Below are 25711 nucleotides of genomic sequence, written 5' to 3' on the forward strand. Positions count from 1 at the left end.
ACGGGCCCGGCGTTCATGGGGCCCTGCAAGGCTGAGCCAGGGGCCTGTGGAAGGGGCTGCCTGCCCAGGCCTCTCCTTCCTGTGACCTGCCCCACGTGCTGGGGCCTGGGCCCCTCTCTCAGCCTAGCCTGCCCAGCCCGCCGCGCCCTGACACCCCGGGGGATGCGGAGGCCGGCGGCCCCTGGGCCCCACAGCAGCAGCAGGCCCGTGCCCCCGGGGGTCCCAGGCTGGGGGACGGAACCCAGGCGTCCGGGCCGGGCCGGCTGCGCAGGAGGGCCCGTGTCCGTGCCTCGCGCCCCAAATAAAGTTTTCGCTTTTGAAGGCGGTGGCTTGTTCGCCCCGTGGCGGCCGGAAGCGGAAGTAGCGAGGTTTCCATGGCGGCGGCCGGAAGCGGAAGTAGCCTAGTCTCCATGGCGGCGGCCGGCGGTCCCGTGTTGTGGCGGCGGCTCTTGGGCCTGCTGCCTCACGGGAGGCTGGGCCTGGCCGCGCTGCTCGGGCGCCTCTCGGACCGGCTGTCCCTCGGCCGGGACCGGCGCTCCCGGAGGTAAGGGTGGCCCGTTCCCGTTCCCTGCCCGCGCTGCGAGCCGGCCGGCGCCGGGCGCGGGAACGTGGGGCCGGCTCCTGGGGCGCGGCGCGGCGCGGCGCGGCGGGGCGGGGCGGGGCGGGCGAGCCGGCAGCCCGTGGCAGCGTTGGGGAGGCAATGGGGACCCGCCACCCGCCTGCCGCCGGGGCGTGTCTGAGGTGCCCAGAGCCCACGGGGGCGGCGCGTTTGAAACAAGGCCTCGGGCTTATCACGGAGCTGGATACGAGCGAAGTCTGTGAACTCTTGGAACGGTCCGGGAAAGCGCGTTTGAATTGGCCCCAACCCGAGCAGCAACTGTCCCTCCGCTTCGCCTTGCCCGCCCTTCCGCCTCCGTTCATGGAGGGGAAGCCCAGCCACACCTGAGCGGCTCTGACCCCACCTGCCTGGCTCTACACCCAGAGCGAGGAGCCGGGCCCAGCCCTGTGGGACAGGGGCAGGGGTCTTGCTCTCCAACACTGCCCTTTCTGTGACTTGATTTCTTTTTCCTCACAACTCTGCTGTGAAATTTACTAAACATTTCTGTGTCAAAATCATAGCATCTGAATAGAAAGAAATGCAGATACTGAGTGTATTTGACAGGTTTCAGAGTAGCAGCCGTGTTAGTCTGTATCCGCAAAAAGAAGAACAGGAGTACTTGTGGCACCTTAGAGACTAACAAATTTATTAGAGCATAAGCTTTCGTGGGCTACAGCCCACTTCTTCGGATGCATATAGAGTGGAACATATATTGAGGAGATATATATACACACATACAGAGAGCATAAACAGGTGGGAGTTGTCTTACCAACTATGAGAGGCCAAGTAATTAAGAGAAAAAAAACTTTTGAAGTGATAATCAAGCTAGCCCAGTGTAGCGGATTGTGGGGGAGTTAGGGCCCTGCACCCCTCTTCCCGAGATTCACTGCGACTCTCAGCCAGCCAGTAAAGCAGAAGGTTTATTTAAGGACAGGAACACAGTCTCAAGCAGAGCGTGTAGGTACGACCAGACCCCCTCAATTAGGTCCCTCGGGGAGGTTCAGGGAGCTTAGACCCCAGCCTGGGGTTCCCTGCGTTGCACCACCCAGCCCCAACCGAAACTAAACTCTCCACTCCTCCCGCTGCTCCTCTCCTTTGTTCAGTCTCCTGGGCAGAAGGTGTTAATTCTCCCCACCCCCGTTCCTGGCTCAGGTTACAGCTCAGGTAGCTTCCTTCAAGGGAAGTCCCACATCCCCACTGCAACCCCCCTGCAACATTCCCAGGTCAAATCTGCCCTGCTCCCTGCTCCGTCACATCTCTCCCCCCTTCGAGACTGGACTGAGCGGGGTCACTCTGACCAGTGACCTGGGGAAGTTCAGGGCTCCCTCTCCGGGACAACGCGTCCGCTATCAGGTTGTCACGTCCCTTCACATGGACCACGTCCATGTCATAATCCTGCAGGAGCAGGCTCCACCTCAGGAGCTTGGCGTTGGCTCCTTTCATCTGGTGCAGCCAGGTCAGGGGAGAGTGGTCGGTGTGCACGGTGAAGTGACGCCCAAAGAGATATGGCTCTAGTTTCTTGAGGGCCCACACCATGGCCAGGCATTCCTTCTCGATGGCCGCGTAGTTCTGCTCCCGGGGTAGCAACTTCTTGCTCAGGTACACGATGGGGTGTCTCTCCCCCTTTTCATCCTCCTGCATTAACACCGCCCCCAGTCCTGTGTCTGAGGCGTCGGTGAACACCATAAAGGGCTTGTCAAAGTCTGGGTTTGCCAGAACTGGGCCACTGACCAGAGCCTCCTTCAGCGCCCGGAGAGCCTCCTGGCACTCCTCGGTCCAGACCACTTTGTCTGGCTTCCCCTTCTTGCACAGCTCAGTGATGGGGGCGGCTATGGCGCTAAAGTGGGGCACGAACCTCCGATAGTACCCTGCCATCCCAATAAAGGCTTGGACCTGCTTTTTGGTTTGAGGAGCGGGCCAGTCTCTGATCACCTCCACTTTGGCTGGTTCCGGCTTTAGGCAGCCGCTTCCCACCCGGTGGCCTAGGTAGGATACCTCAGCCATCCCCACCTTGCACTTCTCCGGTTTTACGGTCAGCCCAGCCTTCTGGAGTCGGTCCAGCACTTGTCTAACCTGGGATATGTGGTCCTCCCAGGTCTGGCTAAAGACACAGATGTCATCGATATACGCCACGGCAAAACTCTCCATCCCCCTCAGTAGCTGATCCACCAGGCGCTGGAAGGTGGCCGGCGCTCCCTTGAGGCCGAAGGGCAGGGTCAGGAACTCATAGAGCCCCAGAGGGGTGACAAAGGCCGATTTCAGCCTGGCATCTGCATCCAGCGGCACTTGCCAATAGCCCTTTGTAAGATCCATGGTGGTAAGGTACCGAGCACCTCCCAGCTTGTCTAGGAGCTCGTCCGGCCTGGGCATGGGGTAGGCATCGGCTACAGTGATGGCATTGAGCTTCCGATAGTCCACACAGAACCGGATCGACCCGTCCTTTTTGGGGACCAGCACCACCGGCGAGGCCCAAGGGCTGGAAGACGGCTGGATCACCCCCAAAGCCAGCATGTCATTGACCTCTCTTTCCAGGTCCTGAGCAGTTTTCCCTGTGGCTCGGAAGGGGGAGCATTTTATAGGCGGGTGCGATCCTGTCTGCACCCGGTGGACAGTCAGATTAGTGCGTCCAGGCTGGTTGGAAAACAGCTGCTGGTACAGATGCAGCACCCCTCCGATCTCAGCTCGCTGGGCAGGGGTTAGCCGATCAGAGAGGGGAATTGCTTCCAGGGGGAAGCCAACTCTTGTCCCAGGGAATAGATCTACTAAAGGGTCATCTCCCTGCCCCTCCCACTGTCCACACACGGCCAACACCATATTCCCCCTGTCATAATATGGCTTCATCATATTCACATGGTACACCCGGTGGTGGTGTGCCCGGTTCGACAGCTCCACCACATAGTTTACCTCGTTTAGTTGCTTGACAACCTTGAAGGGCCCTTCCCAGGCGGCCTGGAGTTTGTTTTTCCTCACGGGGATGAGGACCATCACCTGATCCCCAGTGGCGAAGGCGCGGGCCCGTGCTGTGCGGTCATACCAGACCTTCTGCTTCCTCTGGGCTCTGGCCAGATTCTCCCTGGCCAGGACCATGAGCTCGGCAAGTCGTTCCCGGAAGGTCAGGACATACTCCACCACCGACTCTCCGTCAGGAGTGGCCTTCCCCTCCCATTCGTCTCTCATCAGGTCCAGGGGCCCCCTTACCCGCCTTCCATATAGCAGTTCGAAAGGCGAAAACCCGGTAGACTCCTGGGGTACCTCCCTGTACGCAAACAGCAGGTGAGGTAAGTACTTGTCCCAGTCCTGCGGGTGCTGATTCATAAATGTTTTCAGCATCATTTTTAGCGTCCCATTGAACCTCTCCACCAGCCCGTTGGATTGGGGGTGATATGCTGAGGCCCAGTTGTGCCGGACCCCACATCTCTCCCACAAGCACCGGAGTAGGGCCGACATGAAGTTGGACCCTTGGTCCGTCAAGACTTCCTTGGGGAATCCCACTCGGCTGAAAATGGTCAGCAGCGCATCCGCCACAGTGTCTGCTTCAATGGACGATAAGGGCACTGCCTCGGGGTAGCGGGTGGCGAAATCGACCACCACCAGGATGTATTTCTTCCCAGACCGGGTCGTCTTGCTGAGAGGTCCCACTATGTCCATGGCCACCTTCTGGAAAGGCTCCTCTATGATGGGCAAAGGTCTCAATGCTGCCTTCCCCTTGTCCCGGGCCTTCCCCACCCTCTGGCAGGGGTCACAGGATCGGCAGTACTGCCGGACGTTGGTGAAGACCCCGGGCCAGTAAAAGTTCTGTAGCAGCCTCTGCCTGGTGCGCCGGATCCCCTGGTGCCCTGCGAGAGGGATGTCATGGGCCAGGTACAGTAGCTTGTGGCGAAACTTCTGGGGGACCACCAGCTGCCTCCTGATCCCCCACGACTCCACTTCCCCCGGGGGAGCCCACTCTCGGTACAGGAACCCCTTCTCCCACAGGAACCTTTTCTTGCATCCTCTCCTCATGGTCTGTACCACACTGAGGTCAGCCAGGCCCCTTAGCTTCCGCAGGGAGGGGTCCTTCTGCAACTCGGCCTGGAACTCGGCGGCTGGGGAAGGGATGGGGACCTGCTCCCTCTCGTCGGCTGGGTCGGAAGCCCCAGCCACCCCGCGGCCTGTCCTTGGGTGTTCCCTCCCCACCCGGGAAGGGTTCGGTGCCTCCGGTGGGGCATCCTTCCCAAGGTCAGGGCGTAGTGCCCCTCGCCGGCTCTGGCTACGGGTCACGACTAAGGCGGTCTGGGGGCTGCTTGGCCAGTCCTCTAGGTCCCCCCCCATCAACACCTCAGTGGGCAAATGGTGGTGCACTCCCACGTCCTTGGGGCCCTCCTTAGCCCCCCATTTCAGGTGTACCCTCGCTACGGGAACCTTGAATGGGGTCCCGCCCACCCCGGTCAGGGTCAGGAAGGTGTTGGGCACCACCCGATCTGGGGCCACCACCTCGGGCCGGGCCAGTGTCACCTCTGCGCCCGTGTCCCAGTATCCATAAACTTTCTTCCCATCCACCTCCAGGGGAACAAGGCACTCGCTCCGCAGGGACAGCCCCGCGCCAACCCTGTAAACGGAGAACTTTGAATCCGGAGCATCTGGCCCCCCAGAGAAGCTGGCCGGGGGCCCTTCTCTCTCTTGAGCAGTTGATAAGCTGCCAGCCCCTCTTGCGTGGGAAGCCTGCCCCTCGTCCGTCTGGGCCTCTACCAAGTTAACCCGGTGCGGGTTCGGTCTGCTCAGTCTGTCCTTGAGCTTGGGGCACTGGGCCCGAACGTGGCCTCTTCGGCCGCAGTAATAGCAGCTCAGGTCCCATGGGTCCCCTCGAGCCGGTCGGTTGTCCCTGATGCTGGGCCTTCCCCGTGGGAGGGGGTTCCCCATATTCCCCCTTTGGGAGGTCCCAGGGTGACTCTCTCTCTGCATCGCGGCGGGCCTGTTCCTTTGGGGCTCCTCCCTGCCACCCCCTGACCGGCTCTTTACAAACTCATCAGCCAGCTGCCCGGCGTGTCGCGGGTTCTCTGGCTTTCTGTCCACCAACCACAGCCTCAGGTCGGATGGGCACCGCTCATACAGTTGCTCCAGTACCAGCAGTTTAATCAGGTCCTCCTTCGTCTGGGCCCCACCAGCCCACTTGCTGGCGTATCTTTCCATGCAGACGGCTAGTTGCAGATATGAGATCTCAGGGGTTTTATCTTGACTCCGGAACCTTTCCCGGTACATCTCAGGAGTCAGCCCAAACTCCCGTAGCAGGACCTTTTTGAATAGTTCGTAGTCCCCTTTCTCTGCCTCTCCCAGTTGGCGGTACAATGCCACGGATTTGGGGTCCAGTAAGGGGGTAAGGACCCGGAGTCTGTCCGCGGGATCCACCCGGTGCAGCTCGCAGGCCGTCTCAAAGGCCTCCAGGAAGTCATCCATGTCCTCCCCCTCCTTGTGTGGGGCCATGATGCACTTATCAAAGCTCCGTGCAGTCCTGGGTCCCCCCTCACTCACCGCAGCCGGGGGTTCGCTGCCCTTCAATCTCGCCAGTTCCAGGTCATGCTGACGCTGTCTCTCATTCTCCTGTCTCTGTCTCTCATTCTCCTCCCGTTCCTGCTGACGCTGTCTCTCTTCACGTTGATGCTGTCTCTCTTTCTCCTCCCGTTCATGCTGTCTCTGTCGTTCACGATCCTCCAGCTCTCTCAGTTTTAGCTCTTTCTCCCATTCCAGCCAATTCCGCTCCACGGATGCCGAACGTCGCCGGGAGGATCCTCTGCTGGCCGGCGAGCTTCGCCGGGGGGACCCCCTGCTGGCCGGGGGGGTCACGGCGCCTTCGGTATTTGCTGGGCTCCTCCCCACCCTTCCCCTAGGCATAGGAAGGAGGGGTCTCGGGAAGCCCTCAGCAGCCGGCTGACCACTCCCAGCTGGGACAGACACTGGGGCCTGCGCTGCATTTGCCAGGCTGCTTCCCTGAGACACAGGGAGCAGTTCATTCGCGCGATCTTCCGCCTCCAGCTGGGCAATGAGCTGTTCTTTGGTGAGCCTCCCAATGCGCAGCCGCCTCTGCTTGCACAGCTCCACCATGTCGCTCTTAAGCCGCTTGGCATACATCTTCCTGCTGGCCACTCACCGGCCTGTGTGCTCACAGCTCCCCACAGTTCCCAGGGGGACCCCTAGTGTGCCAGCCCTTCTCGAGGTCACCACCTCTCTGCCAGGGTCGAGCTGCAGACTCCTCCGCCCCTGGGACCACTCGCTGCGATCCCCCCGGGGGACCCTGTTACTGCAAAAGTCCTTCTCGCTGGTCACACACTCCCAGGGGTAATAACCGTCTCTCTCTCACTCTTCAGCGCGCCTGGTCCCCGTCAATCCCCCTTCGTTTTACTGCTCCCCAGTCACTTACTGCAGGAAGCGCCGTCCACGGGGTGCAGTAGATCCCGCCGCTGCCACCAGTTGTAGCGGATTGTGGGGGAGTTAGGGCCCTGCACCCCTCTTCCCGAGATTCACTGCGACTCTCAGCCAGCCAGTAAAGCAGAAGGTTTATTTAAGGACAGGAACACAGTCTCAAGCAGAGCGTGTAGGTACGACCAGACCCCCTCAATTAGGTCCCTCGGGGAGGTTCAGGGAGCTTAGACCCCAGCCTGGGGTTCCCTGCGTTGCACCACCCAGCCCCAACCGAAACTAAACTCTCCACTCCTCCCGCTGCTCCTCTCCTTTGTTCAGTCTCCCGGGCAGAAGGTGTTAATTCTCCCCACCCCCGTTCCTGGCTCAGGTTACAGCTCAGGTAGCTTCCTTCAAGGGAAGTCCCACATCCCCACTGCAACCCCCCTGCAACATTCCCAGGTCAAATCTGCCCTGCTCCCTGCTCCGTCACACCCAGTACAGACAGTTTGATAAGAAGTGTGAGAGTACTTACAAGGGGAGATAGAGTCAATGTTTGTAATGGCTCAGCCATTCCCAGTCCTTATTCAAACCGGAGTTGATTGTGTCTAGTTTGCATATCAATTCTAGCTCAGCAGTCTCTCGTTGGAGTCTGTTTTTGAAGTTTTTCTGTTGTAATATAGCCACCCGCAGGTCTGTCACTGAATGACCAGACAGGTTAAAGTGTTCTCCCACTGGTTTTTGAGTATTTTGATTCCTGATGTCAGATTTGTGTCCATTAATTCTTTTGTGTAGAGACTGTCCGGTTTGGCCAATGTACATGGCAGAGGGGCATTGCTGGCACATGATGGCATAGATCACATTGGTAGATGTGCAGGTGAACGAGCCCCTGATGGTATGGCTGATGTGATTAGGTCCTATGATGATGTCACTTGAATAGATATGTGGACAGAGTTGGCATCGGGGTTTGTTACAAGGATAGGTTCCTGGGTTAGTGGTTTTGTTCAGTGATGTGTGGTTGCTGGTGAGTATTTGCTTTAGGTTGGGGGGTTGTCTGTAAGCGAGGACAGGTCTGTCTCCCAAGATCTGTGAGAGTAAAGGATCATCTTTCAGGATAGGTTGTAGATCTCTGATGATGCGCTGGAGAGGTTTTAGTTGGGGGCTGAAGGTGACAGCTAGTGGTGTTCTGTTATTTTCTTTGTTGGGCCTGTCTTGTAGGAGGTGACTTCTGGGTACTCGTCTGGCTCTGTCAATCTGTTTTTTCACTTCAGCAGGTGGGTATTGTAGTTCTAAGAATGATTGATAGAGATCTTGTAGGTGCTTGTCTCTATCCGAGGGATTGGAGCAAATGCGGTTATATCTTAGAGCTTGGCTGTAGACAATGGATCGTGTGGTGTGTCCTGGATGGAAGCTGGAGGCATGTAGGTAAGTGTAGCGGTCAGTAGGTTTCCGGTATAGGGTGGTATTTATGTGACCATCGCTTATTAGCACAGTAGTGTCCAGGAAATGGATCGCTTGTATGGATTGATCTAGGCTGAGGTTGATGGTGGGATGGAAATTATTGAAATCCTGGTGAAATTCCTCCCGGGGGTGTCAGGGCACAACGGGCTGGGCAGGCTAGGCTGAACATTGATTCTATCTCCCCTTGTAAGTATTCTCACACTTCTTATCACACTGTCTGTACTGGGCTAGCTTGATTATCACTTCAAAAGTTTTTTTTCTCTTAATTAATTGGCCTCTCAGAGTTGGTAAGACAACTCCCACCTGTTTATGCTCTCTGTATGTGTGTATATATATCTCCTCATTATATGTTCCATTCTATATGCATCCGAAGAAGTGGGCTGTAGTCCACGAAAGCTTATGCTCTAATAAATTTGTTAGTCTCTAAGGTGCCACAAGTACTCCTGTTCTTCTTTTTGAGTGTATTTGATGCATTAGCTGATGCTCTGGAGTGCAGAGTAGTCCAGAAACCTGAGGAGACCGTTCCTTGTTGTGACACTGCTGATGCCCGCTGTCCCTAGTAATAAACAGAAATCTGTAGCGTGAGTGATTATGCAAACTAATGGGTAATCGGAAAAGAATGACATCTCTTTTAAACTCTAAAAGGATCTGATTGTTTTGGGCTACAGATCAGTGTTTATTTTATCTGGCATGTGTGTTCCTGCTCGCCATCTCTGGAGCTTCTTGCAGTGTCTTTTGACTAAAAACTCAGTATCATCTCAAATTCCAAATCTACGCCTAGCTAACAAAAATCCCTCTAGAGTAGGGCAGAATAATTTAGTGATCTTTTTGGACTCCCAGGTTTGGCCTAATCCATGGCATCTCCAACTCTTTTTCATTCTGTGGATTCCTTGGTAACACTTGCCTTCCATTCGCAACAGCCCATTCCCCCAATTATTAAATTCATTCCTTTGGCAGATCACCAGGAAGCCCAATTTGAGAGCTGCTGGCCTAATCTTATGGAGGGTGACTTCCTCTGGAGAGATCAAGAGAAGGAAATTTAATTTAGGAAAGCTTATGCCTGATTTTGGTTGGAATCTTGTTTGGATTCTTGAGCAAATATTTAGTTTTAAAAGAAGTTACAATACTGTACAGCTTCCAGACAATCCAAAGACAAATCTGCAAGATTCTGCATTGTCACAGTCTCTTGAGATCTTGCTGTTTTCAGAGGAGCCTCCTGTTACTGAATGACACCCCCCCCCCAAAAAAAAAAAAAAAAAAAGGGGGAATGCAAAGTCTCAGGATATAAATTATTACTGAGAGGAATTGTAAATGCAGCATTTACAGAGCACAGGCCAGCTGCCTCACTGTATATGGCATGGTTTTGAAACAAAGCCCTTTAACAATTACCTTTTTTCTGGCACCATGTACGTCTTATTACCCTGCTTTCTGAGATTTCATCTGGGATAATTCCATGCACATCTCCAAATCTGATTCATATTAAGAAAAATCAGCATTCCTTATATCCTCAAATCATATCCGTATCTTGAAGGGAGGCATCCAGTTTTCTTTAATTTTTTCATTTCCCCTGAAGTTGGGTACAGCATTTTGTGTCTCTATCTTTAACATTTTTGCATCTAAATTAAGTATAAAGAAGTGATTGCTGAATTAGAGCCATGTTGTGGTTCATCCTCTACCCTTTTGCTCTCTTGTGTTGGAGCATAAGATGGCCACATGCTGCCCTTTACTCTGGGCAGATTGCATACTGACATTCCAAGCTCTGCAGCCATAAATTCTTGTAGAATACCATATATTGAGCTATTCTCAAGTTCAGATGAACTTTGACTTTAGCAGAAATCTCCTGCTGATAATGCTCTGCAGTTAGCATATCAGGGGCAGGAAAAGCTCCTCACTAAAAATGTTGGCACTTGTACAATAGGAGTGTAGTTATTATATGTTTAAACAGTAACGCTCACCAGCTGGTCACTTACACAAGATGTGTGGGGCATCCATGAGAGGTACATGACAGAAGGCTACATTTCCTTCATTCATCCACTAAATGGAGGCATCAGATAGAATGAACCTTGCTGAAGACTCTTGCTTTTTTAATGTGTGGTGTCATGTTTTGTAGTAACTGGCGAGTTGGCTACTTTTTCACCAGTGTATTTCTGTTAGATACCTACACCATCCAGTTGGAGACTGAGTGCCAACACTAGCAATAACTGCTACTGATGCCTTTTTGCAATGTACAAGAATTTTAAAGTCTTTAAATTGTCTTGGATAGTTGTGAGGCTTGCATTATTTGGGAAAGACCATCTGCTGCTCGTATTACAGGAAGTTTGTTACATTCTCATAACTATCTGACCTTGTCTCCACAGATGTTCTGACTATTCTGTTCTCACCAATTCACTTGGGTACAGTAAACTTGCTTAAAGATTTATTATCAAGAGATGGTGAACAATGAGTTCCTTATTCAAAAGCTGCCCCCACCTCTTGGCCAAGAGATGGGGGCAGCTTTTGAATAAGGAAGTCGTTGTTCGCCATCTCTTGATACTTAAAACTTACTTAAAGATTTCTTAAGTGGCAACCAAGCCACAATTTCTGTTGCCAATTTCCATGAAGTTGTTGAAAAAGTGGTTGGATGCATTAAATCTGGCTCGCAAAGCAACTCCAGTATTAACTTTCCATGTTGTCTCCTGGGCAAAAGGGTGCACATCTTTCTTGTATTTAGTCTACTTAATTGCTGGTATTTTTAATATAGTAAGTTATGTTTGGGGAGGGGTATCTTCTTATCCTGTGAATCATTGAAACTTTCATTTCACTTAACAAAATTCTCACAAGCATCTCATGGTGGTGTTTTGTTTTTCTAATAGTACAACTTCCACAGCATGAGCCAATGCACACATGACCTTTTTCATTTTACAACCTGTGTGCTGCTTTACCCTCCCTGGTCGCCTGGCATCTTCTTTCACTGATACTTTTCTAGTGGGTAAGAGGTGAGCAGCAGCCTGACCTGTGAATGCTGAAGTGACCTTATAGACTCCAGTGAGAATGGCTGGCTTGCTTCTCTCCTCGGTGGACTTAAAAACAGAGAGAGCAAGAGTCTGGGAAGAAAAGAACAGGCCATATGTTTAGCATCACACTGCTGCTTGGTCTTGGCAGTTCAAAGAAGTTGCTCTCAAGCTTCTCTGCCTGTTGGCTGCATCAGCGTTTTAACCACAAAATCAATTTTCAGACTCAGCCATTGACCCTTAAAGCTCTATAGAAACTGTATATACCCAAGTGCTGAATTTCAAGGCAAGAGCAACTTACAGATCCCACTGTGTGGTGACTTCTGTGTGGGTGAAAGGACTGAGCTGGATTCTGCAGTTTCAGTTCATTTCCTGTGCTGTAGCTGAGGTTTTACAGTGAATCGTTGCTTCTGAGTTCCCTCTAGTATGTATAAGTCTGCATGACAAAACCACAATTCTTAAAAATAGAATGTCCAGAAAAACTCCCATCTATAAATAGGGAATGGATTTTATGCAGAAAAGATTCGGTTTTACCTCTGCTAGTTCTGGTTTCTTTTTCAGATTAAATCGGCATTGTTTGTGGACGGACTTGAACGTTTTTTCCGTCTGTTCTTGGATACTGTCGGTTTGTTGGAAATGTGGGTTCTAGTGGGTTCTCCTTAACTTAGGGTTCCAATGGCTGTATAGGCAGAACGTTTTTGGGATGATTCGCAGGTAGTTGCTTGAGCTATTTTCAGTGGTCTGGGTACAGGTATCTGCTTCCATACACTGCTGTTAGTTACAGTTGACGAGCGCTAAATTTGTATTCACTTTGAAGGGTTTTGTAGCCCCACTTATAAAATCCTGTAGACTCCACCTCAAATTATAAACACCAAATCTGGCTTACAGAGATCAAGTGATGTACTTACACATTTTATTTTTAATCTTAGAGGCATCAAAGAAGATTACAAAGGGCAACCAATGCCTATCAACACACATAGAGAACCTGGCATAAAGTAAAATCTTTCCCACAGTGGCAAAGAATTTCCAGAAGAGTATTTATTAAGCTATACCTAGTTCTGGGTTTTTTATGGAGGAGCGTAGTTTAATTTCGTTCTTCAGACTTTCTGCAGTGAAACAACTTCCTTGAAATCTCAAAAATGCTATTGAAAAATTTCCTTTTGAAACTTGATTCTAGACCGTTGTCATGTATTTTGGGAAATGCAGTTTGCGTCAGGCTTGGCCAGCAGTCTAATGAGGAAAATATTGATTCTCGATTGTGTGATTCGCTAGTTGCTGTCATGTTGCATGTAAAATTTGCTGCCACCACCTCCTATGGAATAATTCTAGGGGTCAATAAGCCTTTCTGATTTAAGAGTAGCTTATAGTGCTGTCTCCATTGTGGCTCTCCAGGCCTTATACGTGTGTGTGTGTGTGTGTGTGTGAAGCATTTCTGCATACCAGTGTGAACTTGGGCAGTGTAAGCTTCCTGATTCCTCCTATTTCCCAGCTGGCTTCAGTGATAAGTCTGTTGCCATCACAGTGGGTCTCTGCTCAGCCTGTATCTGTGTAGGTCACGTTGCAGGACATAGTAAGCAAAGACCTTCATGTGCTTGCATGGTGCTGCTCAGCTCCTGTAGGATGCAGATGAATAACTTAAAAAAACAACCCTTAAAAATGCATTTCACATAGGGAGCTGCTTCTGGAAATGGCTAGGGAAGTGCTTTAAAATGCCTTTCCTTTGGGGAAGGTTTCCGTTCCTCTTCAAGATCAAAGTACTGCAGTTCATGGCTGCTAAGTTAAAGTTCAGTCTGCATGATCTGCTAGGAATTCTTGTACAAGCTGACTCCACTGAGATGAATAGGCAGTGACAAACTGTTGGATTTTTTGGGAAATGCCGCTGCAAACTGTCTGGCTTTTATGCAAGGGCTTTTGCAACCTTGTGAAGATTCAGTGTTTTATCATGAAGTAAATAAGTGAAATCATCTTATCTTCCTGGAACCTGTGGTCATTTTGGCTTTGGATGGTGGTAATATGGAGTTCCTCATAAAATTCTGGTAATACTCAAGAGGATTTTCTTTGTATGAGATGACAGTGTGTGTCAGGGCAGATCAAAATTACAGGGTTGCATGTTGGCCCTGAGGGACTAACCATTCCTCAAAGATATGAGGAGTTTGAACTGTTCTTTGAAACCTTTTTTTTTGTAAAAGTGTTTCCTGCAACTCATTTTCCAGTTACACTTTGTAGCTTCAGTGAGTGAAACCGTGACTTCCTCCTTCCAATCCCTTATGTTCTCTGTGACGCTGTATGTTAGCTGCAGTTTCTTCCCATTCAGTTTTCAGCTCTTATATTTTATCTGAGGCATACTTCAGCACTTGGCAGCTTTCTCTGGGTTTTTCAGTGAGGGGAGTTCCTGGATTGTGGTGTTTCTGGCTTGCAGCATTATGCATTCAGTGGCTTTGCTAGGACTGGTGTTGGGTGCTTTGGGTGTTATACATTTTGTTTCGGATCAGTCCTAAAGTACTTGGTTTATTAAAAATGTGGATTCAAAATGTGTCTTAAAGGCCACACACAGTTGTGAAAGTGGTTATAAAGCTCTTGGATTGGATTATAAGAAGTGTGTGTGTGTGTGCGCGCGGGGGGGGGGGGGGGGGGAATGACACAAATCAGAGTGGCTATAACAGAACGGAAAACAGCGTTTGGCCACAGTGAAGCTGATGTTTGTGTAGTAAAGGCAATGAGGAGGAGTGATTTGTCCCAGAGTTGGCAGAGAGCCTTTGGAAAGCTGAGTTAGAATGGGGAATCCTAGGAGTTAGCGTCCTCCATTTGTTCCTCTAGTGCAGGGGTAGGCAACCTATGGCACACGTGCCAAAGGCGGCACGCGAGCTGATTTTCAGTGGCACTCGCACTGCCCGGGTCCTGGCCACCGTTCTGAGGGGCTCTGCATTTTAATTTAATTTTAAAGGAAGCTTCTTAAACATTTTAAAAACCTTATTTACTTTGCATACAACAATAGTTTGGTTATATATTATAGACTTGTAGAAAGAGACCTTCTAAAAATGTTAAAATGTATTACTGGCACGCGAAACCTTAAATTAGAGTGAATAAATGAAGACTCGGCACAGCACTTCTGAAAGGTTGCGGACGGCTAAGTGTCTCTTTCTGCTCTCAGTGCCATTCATTGTCTTTCTTCCTCTTTGCATGTCTGCTCTGCTGCCCCTCAGGGAGCCTCTCCCTTTGTGGAATCCAGGGGAGTCACTGATATTCAGGTCTGCCTTCCTCTCTTTTGCTTGTAGTTTCCTTCCACATGTAGCTCTGGTGATCCTGCTGTGACACAGAGGTGAAAGGCAGTCTTAACATCCCTGAGATGTGTAATGCTGCAGGCCCACTTGCATAGACTTACAGACTTTAAGGCCAGAAGGGACCATCATGATCATCTAGGCTGACATCCTGCACACTGCAGGCCACAGAACGTCACCCACCCCTCCTGTAACAGACCCCGAACCTCTTGCTGAGTTACTGACGTCCTCAAATCATGATTTAAAGACTTCAAGTTACTGAGAATCCACCATTTACAGTAGTTTAAACCGGCAAGTGACCCGTGCCCCATGCTGCAGATGGAAGGTGAAAACCCCTGAGGGTCTCTGCTAATCTGGCCTGAGGGGAAATTCCTTCCCGACTCCAAATATGGCGATCAGTTAGACCCTGAGCATGTGGGCAAGACCAACCAGCCATACCCCTGAGAAGGAATTCTCTGTAGTAACTCGGAGTCCTCCCCATCTAGTGTTCCATCACCAGCCTTTGGGGATATTTGCTGCTAGCAGTCGCAGATTGGCTATATGCTATTGTAGGCAGTCTTATCATACCATCCCCTCCATAAATTTATCAAGCTTGAAACCAGTTAGATTTTTTGCCCCCCACTGCTCCTGTTGGAAGTCTGTTCCAGAACTCACTCCTCTGATGGTTAGAAACCTTCGTATAATTTCAAGCCTGAACTTGTTGATGGCCAGTTTCTGTCCGTTTGTTCTTGTGTCCATATTGGCGTTTGAATTAAGTAACTCCTCTCCCTCCCTGGTATTTATCCTTCTGATGTATTTATAGAGAGCGATCAGCTCTCCCCTCAGCCTTTGTTTGGTTAGGCTAAACAAGCCAATGTCTTTGAGTCTCCTCTCCTAAGGTAGGTTTTCCATTCCTTGGATCACTCTAGTAGCTCTTCTCTGCACCTGTTGCAGTTTGAAATAATCTTTCTTAAACATGTAGGACCGCACATAGTATTCCAGATGAGGTCTCACCAGTGCCTTGTATAATGGCACTAACAATTGCCGGTCTCTACTGGAAAGACCTCGCCTGATGCACCCTTTGCTCATGTACCTGGGCGGCGTTTGTAGGAACTGCAATTCCATCATGCAGAATTCCTCAGTCTGTCTTTCCTTTGCCAGGTCATCATGGCTGCTGGTGGCCCCATTGCTCACCCCTGCGGTTCCTCAGGTCATAGCCCCATCGTTCTGCGTTTGTCCTGAGGGGGCGCACAGGTTCCAGTGGATCAGGAACCTGGTTCCAGAGTTTGGGGTCTCCAGCTCTCACATCCAGGTGCTCTCCTCCCCAACTGAATTCTATGAGCTCATGAAGGTGAGTTGTGTGCTTCCAGCATGCATGTGGGGAGGCGGGGGCAGCTGTTAATGTGGCTGGTATGCAGGTTCCATAATGTATCTCTCCTCAGACATGCAACAGGGCTGGTGTGAGAATTTCCTTGCTCAGTTTGATTGTTTGGATCTTGTCACTGTTAAAATTAGCAACCCTACATTTCAGAAATTCTCAAATGTAGGGATGCGGAGTTCTTAAAATGACAGTGTTAGGATTGCCTTATGACTTGTAAGTTATTGGGGAACAGGATTGGCCAGATCGATGAATGAGTCAGTAGGACCTCCAGGAGCTTCCACAGACAGGCCTTCCTTTGTAAAGTCAGTGCTGGAGGAGAGATGCTACTGGCAAATGCCACATTTAACCTCTGTGTGGGACAAGTGAAAGCACCCAGAGGCATAGGTGCTGACTCTGTGGGTGGAGAACCCACGGGAAAAAATGGTGGGTGCTCTTCCTCCCCCCAGCACCTTCTGCCCACCTGCGGCCTCACGGATCAGCACCCACCCCCAGTGCTTGCCGCAAATGAGCTGTTTCGTGGCATCAGGAGGTGCTGGGGGGGAGGAGCGAGGGCACAGTGCGCTCGGGAGAGGGGCAGAACTGGGTGGGAAGATGCGGACCGGGAAGAGGTAGGGTGGGAGTGGGAAGAAGCAGGGGTGGAGTGGGGACGGGGCTGGGGCGGGGTCTGGGGGAACACTGACGGGCAGGTTAGAAACTCTGATGCCCAGAGGCACGGAGGCTCAGTCTCGGGGCAGGATGGAAACTTGAGCCCTTGAAGGGGAGGAGACAGGAATATCAAGCTCACTGGCTGGTCCTGGCCAAGGAATGCAGCAGCATTGAATCCTGGGGAAGACATGAATCTTGCCCTCTTGTCCAGAAACAAAGCATTAGGATAGGAATCAAGGGAGTTAAAATGACCCCAGAAGGAAAAAGCCTCGCTCTGTTGAAGTTTCAGGTGGTGCAGAGTGCCTCCTGTGCCCTGAATGCTTATTGGTGGTAGCTCCAGGGAGCAAGTTACCCACTTTTCTGGAGGCTGCATTGATTTCCTGCTTATTTCTGGATGAGAATGTGGATGTAAAGGTGTTGAAATTGCTCTATAAAGCCCCTACGTGATTTGCATCCTGGCCGCCCAAGACCTGCCTTTCTCCTTGCATTTCCCCACTGCACTGAGTGAGGGCTTTCCTGAAGAGTCCCTAAATCAGAGGTTCTCAAATATCATTGCACTGTGACTCCTTTCTGACAACAAAAATTACTACACGACCCCAGAAGTGGGGACAGAACCCTGAGGCCGTCCGAGCCCTGCTGCTCCGGGGGGAGGGGGGACCAAAGCTGAAGTCCAAGGGCTTCAGTCTTGGGCAGGGGACCTGTAGCCTGAGTCCTATCACCCATGGCTGAAGCCAAAGAAGCCCATGGACTTTTGTCCCAGGGAGTGGGACTCGGACCTTGGCTTCAGCTCTGGGCCCCAGCAAGTCTAACGCCAGCCCTGGTGACCCCATTAAAATGGGGTTGCTATCCACCTTGGGGTCCTGACTCACAGTTTGAGAACTGCTGTCCTGTATGGATGTCTGTGGGCAGGAGGTGTATAATATCCTTGCTAGAATGTTCCTGTTTGTCTGACAGAACCTGTGATGACCTTCTCAGACTTTCACCTGAGTGAGGTAGTTTGGGGTTGGGGTTTGCAGATGGGGAAGAGCCTATTTTTCACACATTCTTGTTTTGACACTTAGCAATTGGTGCCTTTATGAATTGGAGAATAAAAATAAATACTTGGGTAACACTGAAGGAGGGAAAGTCAAACCCCTCTAAACTGGTTGAAGTTAAATGTGTCCCATTGTGAACCTCTGCTGCTTGTCTGTGGCTTAATTCTGTAGCTGACAGGGCTACGAAAGGGATTTGGTGTTCTCTGTAGAACCAAGAGTGTTTATGAAATCACAGCTCAGCCTGTGAACGTGCACTTGTTTTCCTCTTTCACTGTCCTCAGGAACAGATAAAGGCAGCCAAGCAGCGAGTGGTGGTGGCTTCGCTGTACCTTGGAACAGGACTCCTAGAACAGGAGCTGGTAAGTGTGGATGGAGGCTTGAAAAAATACCTACTTGGGTAGGTGCCCCGTGCATTCACCTTTGCTCTAGCTAGAATGGGGTAGGTGCCCCGTGCATTCACCTTTGCTCTAGCTGGAATGGGGTAGGTGCCCCATGCATTCACCTTTGCTCTAGCTGGAAAGGGGTGTCCATCTGAGCACCTGGATTCAGACTTTCCCTATGCTTCCGTCCTCTCGCTTGGGAGCCTTTCAGCATGGCTTCAGACTGCACATAGGCTTGGCATGCAGAAAGGGCACTTGAAGGACAGGCTTAGGGAGCATGTGGTGTAAACCTATTACTGATCTAAGGAACTGTCACACATGCCACGAATCTGGATGGGTAGAATCATAGAATATCAGGGTTGGAAGGGACCTCAGGAGGTATCTAGTCCAACCCCCTGCTCAAAGCAGGACCAATCCCCAACTAAATCATCCCAGCCAGGGCTTTGTCAAGCCGGGCCTTAAAAACCTCCAAGGAGGGAGATTCCACCACCTCCCTAGGTAACGCATTCCAGTGCTTCACCACCCTCCTAGTGAAATAGTGTTTCCTAATATCCAGCCTAGACCTCCCCCACTTCAACTTGAGACCATTGCTCCTTGTTCTGTCATCTGCCACCACTGAGAACAGCCAAGCTCCATCCTCTTTGGAACCTCCCTTCGGGTAGTTGAAAGCAGCTATCAAATCCCCCCCTCATTCTTCTCTTCTGGAGACTAAACAATCCCAGTTCCCTCAGCCGCTCCTCATAACTCATGTGCTTCAGACCCCTAATCATTTTTGTTGCCCTCCGCTGGACTCTTTCCAATATTTCCACATCCTTCTTGTAGTGTGGGGCCCAAAATGGGGTTAAAAGTTATTGGCACAGTTTCTGCAGATTTTCTCCTACTGTAGGGTTGCTGGTACCCACACATTAGCACTTGCCTTCAAAAGAGTGGAAGTAGTTTTAGTGATGCTAATGTGGTAGTCTGTATCATGTGGCCCCTGTGTACTGCATGCAGGTGCAATGAGTGTGATCTGTATGCGTACAACTTCTTGTCAGCCTGTCGTAGCAAGGGGGAGGTCACTGTTTTGCCTCATGTTGCTTTACCTTCTCTGCTCCCTGTCTTGCCCTACTGGAAACAAGGCTTTTCTCTACAAAGAGCTTTGAGCAGAAATCTTGAGCCCTGAAATTATTCTGTAGCTTGAACTACAAATTCCCACTATGAGGACAAGTCCAGCAGGTGGGCAGATTGTCTTGGATGTTGATTTGTTTGGCTTCCTCTGTGGATCTGCAACTGATTTAAGACTTGTACACAGGACTTTAATTTGTTCATAATAGGAGCAGAACAAGTTCTGCAGCTCATGGGAACTGCTCCCTCCCCTTTTGGATGGCAGTGGAAGTCTCTGATCTAGGAGTGAGGTTGGACTCTCTGCTGTGCATAACTGGAGTTCAGAGGCTTGAATCATGGCTTTGTGTGCAGACAAAATCTATACCTTTGTTGTTTTTGATGCCCGAGATGTTGTTAGTGCTTGATATATTAAAAAAGAGGCAGGGTCGCTGCCCCAAAGAGGTTAGGTCTAAATCAGAAAGATTGATCACTGGAAAGTTTCACTTTCTCTGTGTAATGTGCAGTGTGACTCTTTCCCCTCAGGTGGATTGCATAGAAGAAACACTGGAGAGGTCACTGCAGGCAAGTGGGCCCTCTGACTTCAGAGTTTCCATTCTCCTAGATTTCACAAGGGGATCTCGAGGTAGGTATTATGGGGTGTCCCTCCTGCCCACTTCAAAGGCTCTTTTACAGCAAGCAAACTGGATTGGTCAGATGAGCTTGGAGGTCCTCGCTCTAAAATATAGCTTATCAGACCCAAAGATTTAAAATCTGCCCTCTTCTAAAACCAGCTCTGTTTTGCTATGAACCACAGGTCATCAAAATACAGTCACTTTGTATTCTCAGGTAACTTTCCAACATGGTAGTATTGCTTCAGAAAATAAATGACAGGAACGTTAAACTAGCTGAGTCAAATCCTGCCCTCAGTTACATCCAAGCAGCCCCACCAAAGCCAGTTCCTGTCAGTGGCATTTGCTTCCCCCCCCCCCCCCCCCGCTCCTTCACCTTGTAAAGGAGGATTGGAGTTGGCAGAAGTGGTGGTGCTGTAAATCCTCACTCCAGTTCAGTTACTGTTACATGTAGCCAGGGGAAGAAGCATGAATGTGATCATCCTGCTAAGTAGTTTATAAAGCCCACTCACCAGTGGCCTTGGAATGCTGGTTACATCATGATAACATTAATATAAAATGCAAATAAATCCTCTCTTAAAACAAGAAACCCTCTCAAAATGTCAAGCAAATAAAGCAACAGATCCTAGGGAAGGCAGCTTCCAGCTTGGGGGGGGAGAAGGGGGGGTCTATTTTTCCCTCTTGTTGGGGTCCTGTCTGGCAGATCTGGTGGTGTGGTAGAAAAGTGTCTCCATGTATAACTATTCCCATCTGTCTCACAGGCAGGAAGAACTCTCGAACCATGTTACTTCCACTGCTGAGAAGGTTTCCAGAGCAAGTCCGTGTATCCCTCTTCCACACTCCAAATCTGCGTGGGCTTCTCAAACGCTTAATCCCTGAGCGTTTCAACGAAACCATCGGGCTGCAGCACATCAAGGTTTACCTCTTTGATGATAATGTGATCCTGAGTGGGTGAGTCCTGGCTCTGTCCATCTTTATAAGTATTTTGTGCCGCATTTGGGTGAGGGGGAATTCCTGTCATCCTGACTAGAGTTACAGAGAGCGGTCCAGTCAGGGATGTGGTAAAGAAGCAGCACTGTTAGAGCTGAAAATGCATATTATTGTTTTCATTTGGAACCTGCTTGTACCTTAGTGAGCGGTATGGTGTTGCAACTGTCCCAGGATTCAGAGGGAAACCTCTTTGCATCTTGCTTTTGTGGCTCTCTTCCACATTAGCTGCACCAAGTTAGGGAGTGCATTGTAAGTTGTTTGGGCCAGTCCTCCTGTTCTGTGTTTGTACAGTGCCTAGTGCAATGGTGTCCAGGTCAATGAATAGGGCTCCTAGGTGCTAGGATAATACAAAAAATAAATATCACTCTTGTTGGGGAATGTTCTTTAAAAAGCGAAATCAGGGCATTTTGTATTGTAATTCTTCAGCTGTATCTAGGCCTGTGCAATGAGATACGTGATGAGGATCATATGGTTGTTCTCTTTATCCTGGCATTCTTACCCTCCTCTCCTCCCCTCCCCCAGCGCAAACTTGAGTGACTCGTACTTCACCAATCGGCAGGACCGCTATGTGTTCCTACAGGACTCTCCGGAGATTGCCGATTTCTTCACTGAACTAGTGGATGCAATTGGAGATGTGTCACTGCAGTTACAGCCAGATGATACAGTCCAGATGATGGAGGGGATGGTGCATCCTTACCAAGGTATGATAAAGTCATCTGACCTGTAATATGAGGGTGATATGGTCCAGGTGAAGGAGGGAATAACAATGGGAAGAGATGAGTGAGGTGGGTCTGACTCCAAATACTTTATGGATCACTGAGGGTTTGATGTTGGTTAGCTGGGTGTGGGGAATCCCCTTCAGCCCACCTGTTGCAAACCAAGATTACTAGGAATTGCCAGACTGGATCTGCCTGGAGGTCTGTCTAGCCCAGTACCTTGTCTCTGACAGCAGCCAGTGCTAGCTGCTTCAGAGGAAGATGCAAGGAACCGCAGAAGTCAGTTATAGAATAACCAGCCCGTAGGGTGCGTTTCTTCCTAACCCCACTAGTTAGTAATTGATTTAGGCCCTGAAGCCAGAGGGATCGTATCCTTTCCAAGATTCTTAGCTATATTAATATAGTTCCCTGTAAATATCCTGAGTGTATGTGTGACTCCAGTCTGTTTTCAGTGAATAGTATTTTGCGCTCAAATGTGTTCTTGGCTTTCAGATAAGTGCCCAATTGGAAGGAGGCAGGGACCCTATGGTGGAGGAATGGGCAGACAAGAGGGGAGAATATTTCAGATGACATGTGGTACTCTGGTAACAGGGTGTGTGTGGGTAAAGCTTATGCTGTGGACAGGAATACGTATTGCATAGTGCATTGTTCAGAGCATTGGATCCCTGTGTCTTATGGAAGCAGTACTAAACATAAGTCGGTCTCAAGTACAAGGCACGCAGGACTGTTGCTATGTTCCATGGGGAAGCCTAGTTCAAGAACTGCCGACTAGCAAAGCTGCTTCCTGGCAGCAGGATGTCTTAAATGTCAGTAACATTCCGATGTGGTGCTTCCAAAGCTAAATGTAATAGAAGTAGGTGGATCCAGTGAGCAATGACAACCCTTCAGCAGGCTGATTTTGTGTGGAATAATCCTGGAGGCAAATATGCCTGATAAAGAACCGAGTCCTTCTCAGGTTTTAGCTGGGAGCTTCTTTTTGGTGGGTAGCATGCAAATATTTATTTGCTGTGTCTAATCAGATAAATAGTCTTTTACAGTAAGACTCCTTAGTGTGTTTATCATTCACAGGCCTAACACCCCACTGACCGGTTGCCTAGACACAGCTCTTTTACACTTGGAAACTTGCTTCCAATGGGTGTAGATTACTTTAGTACTTGAGCTGGTTGTTTGGAGCAAGTATACACCCTCTGGGCCCTGTCAACCTTCATCAGCTTGCTTTACAGGGTGGTCCCTGCTAGGAGTCTGGGACTAATCTTTAAGCCCAAGAGAGAAGCCTGAGCATTCTTCAGTCGGTAGTTAGTGTTGAAGAGCTATATTAAATGTAGTGTGTAGCTCCCAGAACGGTGGTAGCAAAGGGTGCTTTCAGCTCATCCTGCCCACAGTGACGTAGAAGATAGGCCAAACCTACCAAAGGAGGATGAAAAAGAAAGGTCTCTCTTGAACGAAGGATGCACATCTCCTTACTTTGTAGCTCCCTGTTCTCTTCCACAATGGCTTGATAGGTCAACTTAATGCTTATCGTTGCTGTTCCTAAACTGGGCAGCAGGGGTCACTGAAAGTGACCTCAGGGTCACCTTCCCCTTGAGAGAGGAACAGGCCATGTCTGCAGCTGTTTAATGTTTCTTCCCCAGCCCATGGAGATCTGGGAACTGCCCTTCTGCTTAGGGGCATGTTATTCTGTGGCACTACAGTGTGGAGAATACCAGACATGGGGAACTGAGTGAAATCAAAGGGAGACTCTTTGAATTGAGCCACATTGAAATACTGTAGTCAGGCCTTCATCCATATGACATGATGTGGTTGGGCCTCTGGGTGTGAGCGCGTGTAATGGGTGACAGTGCTATCCAGTGGGGGTGTAGAGGGCACTCTTGCATTTCCTCATAGGACAGGTAAAATTGCTGAGTCAAATCACAGGCTCTAAGTAATGGGATTCAGCAGGAGAGGAAGGTGGAACAAACGTGTCTCCTTCACAAACCCACAGTTCAAATTGCGATGAGATTCACAGATCCACCATAGGCTTGTTAAGGCTGCACGTGTGTGTTTTCCCAGTTCTAGTTCCAGCAGAAGAGACCGGAGATCCCTTTGTTATAAAGTACAGTAGAAAGTTGCTGTGATCCTTTGACTGGAGCAAATTTCAGTCCCGAAGGAAAGCCCCAGTCTGATTCACAAGGGATTGTTCTGCTCTGCAGTGAAGTTGTGGGTGGTGTATCAGGTCTGCATCTGGCACTGCACTCTTGGTAAACAGCACTTTACCAGCACTCAGATACCACAGTGAGGGGTGCAGTGTAAGAACCTGAGCAGAATAGGGTGGCATCAGTTGAGTACTGTTCTGTGGGGCAGATGTGGCTGGTGTCTGCACTCTGCAGGTCAGAGAGAACCTTTTGTACAAAAGTAAATGAGCGGCTCTTAGTTCCCTCCGGCATTTGCCTAAAATCCCCATCTGGAAATTCCACTGACACTTGGTTCCTGAGGGTTCCCCCACTAAACCACCTGTGCAAATAGACTGTGCGAATATAGGCTGCCTTTGGCACCTTCCAGTCCTCTTCAGAGGGCAGTTGTGGTGCAGAGCTTTCCTGGACAGCCATTCTGCCCCAGCCCTGCTTGGAGGCTTTTCACTTCTCACTGAGCACGAAGTGCTGCCCACGTTCAAGTCTTCCCTCTATGAAGTGACTATTCTCCCTCTGTCATGTGCTGCCCTAGCTGTGCTAATGTCCACATTTTGGTCTTGGAGAGGCAACAGAAACTTTATTCTTTATTCTCACAGCAAAATGACTGACCAAGCATTATTATTTTATCAGCTACAATTGGTTAATAACTTAGGTTGGTTAATAATGAAATCACACAGTGATTTAATACCATGTGCTGCAAAGAGCCGCGGGAGACACCTCAAAGAGCCACTGGTGGCTCGCGAGCCTCAGCCTGAGTGTCACAGCTCTATATCTTCTGTTAGTCATTCCTTGTTTTCACTCAGGAGACAAGACGGCGTATTGTGAAGTGGCAAATAGGAGAGTAATGGAAGTGATCAACGCTGCCAGGACACGACAAGAACTCCACACGCAGACTTTTCATGGAAGGCGATCAGAAGGAGATCCGTTATTGCCCCAGCGAGAACCTAATGCAGGAAGGGACCAAAAACCAGAACCGGACACCTGGATTTATCCACTAATTCAAATGAAACCCTTTGGGATTCAAATAGATGAGAGAGTCACAGAGACGTTGCTGACAGAGGCAGAGCGAGGTGCCAGAATATACCTCACCACTGGCTACTTCAACCTCACGCAAGCCTACATGGATCTCGTTCTGGGCACCAGAGCAGAGTATCGGATTCTACTGGCCTCACCGGAGGTGAATGGGTTCTTTGGTGCCAAAGGGGTGGCAGGTGCCATTCCTGCTGCCTATGTTTACATTGCACATCAGTTTTACAACGAGGTGTGCTGCCTTGGCCAGCAAGACAGGGTCCAGCTGCAGGAGTACTCCAGGAATGGATGGACTTTCCACGCTAAAGGTGAGACAGCCTGTCCTTAGGAGGCCTTCTGTAGAGAGATTGAAGGTTAGCATAGATACAGAGCATCAGGCCAGTGAGAGGCTGGGTGGGGGCTTCATCCAGTTCTAAGCCATATGTCCCTGTCACAATATACTAGGTCCAAAACATGCATACATCTGGATGGTTCAGGGGACTGAGGATGGAAATTGGTCTCTCATCTCTAGGATTCTGATTCAGTTCCAGTCCAGTCCCAAGTCAGTAGTGACTAGAAGCAATTATTATTTAACAAGCAACAGATGGTCCTGTGGCACCTTTAAGACTAACAGAAGTATTGGGAGCATAAGCTTTCGTGGGTAAGAGCCTCACTTCTTCAGATGCATTATTTAACAGTTCTTAATTATTTGCACTTTGAGTAAAAGTCAAGGATGGACTGAGCTCCCTGCTCCTTTGAGCTGGCCTCTTCATAGAAGTTTAGGGTAGAGGAATCATGGTGTAGGGAAATCGTGCACTGTATTAAATTACAAAATTACTTTACCTCTCTCAGACATGTAGGTGGGGGGGAAGAGAGTGGTTCAGACTACACTTGGTGGGGGAGAAGAGGCATCTGGTTCTACTCATGACAGTGATAGCAGTTCTGATTCATAGTTTCTCAGTTTCCTGTTGCACTGATCTAACCGGTTTACAGAACAGG

At 50.0% G+C, this 25711-nt stretch overlaps 1 protein-coding gene across 2 annotated transcripts in view; it reads left to right on the top strand.

Annotated features, from left to right (window-relative positions):
- Positions 1-374: 374 nt before the first annotated feature.
- The window catches only part of PGS1 (phosphatidylglycerophosphate synthase 1), a 43231-nt gene continuing 17894 nt past the window's right edge, over positions 375-25711 (top strand). For both annotated transcript variants that reach the window (XM_054047809.1, XM_054047808.1), the window contains exons 1-7: positions 375-544; positions 15840-16029; positions 18020-18097; positions 19745-19844; positions 20592-20781; positions 21343-21521; positions 24508-25041. In XM_054047809.1, the coding sequence (XP_053903784.1) occupies positions 375-544; positions 15840-16029; positions 18020-18097; positions 19745-19844; positions 20592-20781; positions 21343-21521; positions 24508-25041 (1441 nt within the window). The remainder of the gene's footprint in view (positions 545-15839; positions 16030-18019; positions 18098-19744; positions 19845-20591; positions 20782-21342; positions 21522-24507; positions 25042-25711) is intronic.

The sequence above is a fragment of the Malaclemys terrapin genome, chromosome 13 (assembly GCF_027887155.1).
Source record: "Malaclemys terrapin pileata isolate rMalTer1 chromosome 13, rMalTer1.hap1, whole genome shotgun sequence".
NCBI classification, from domain to species: domain Eukaryota; kingdom Metazoa; phylum Chordata; order Testudines; family Emydidae; genus Malaclemys; species Malaclemys terrapin.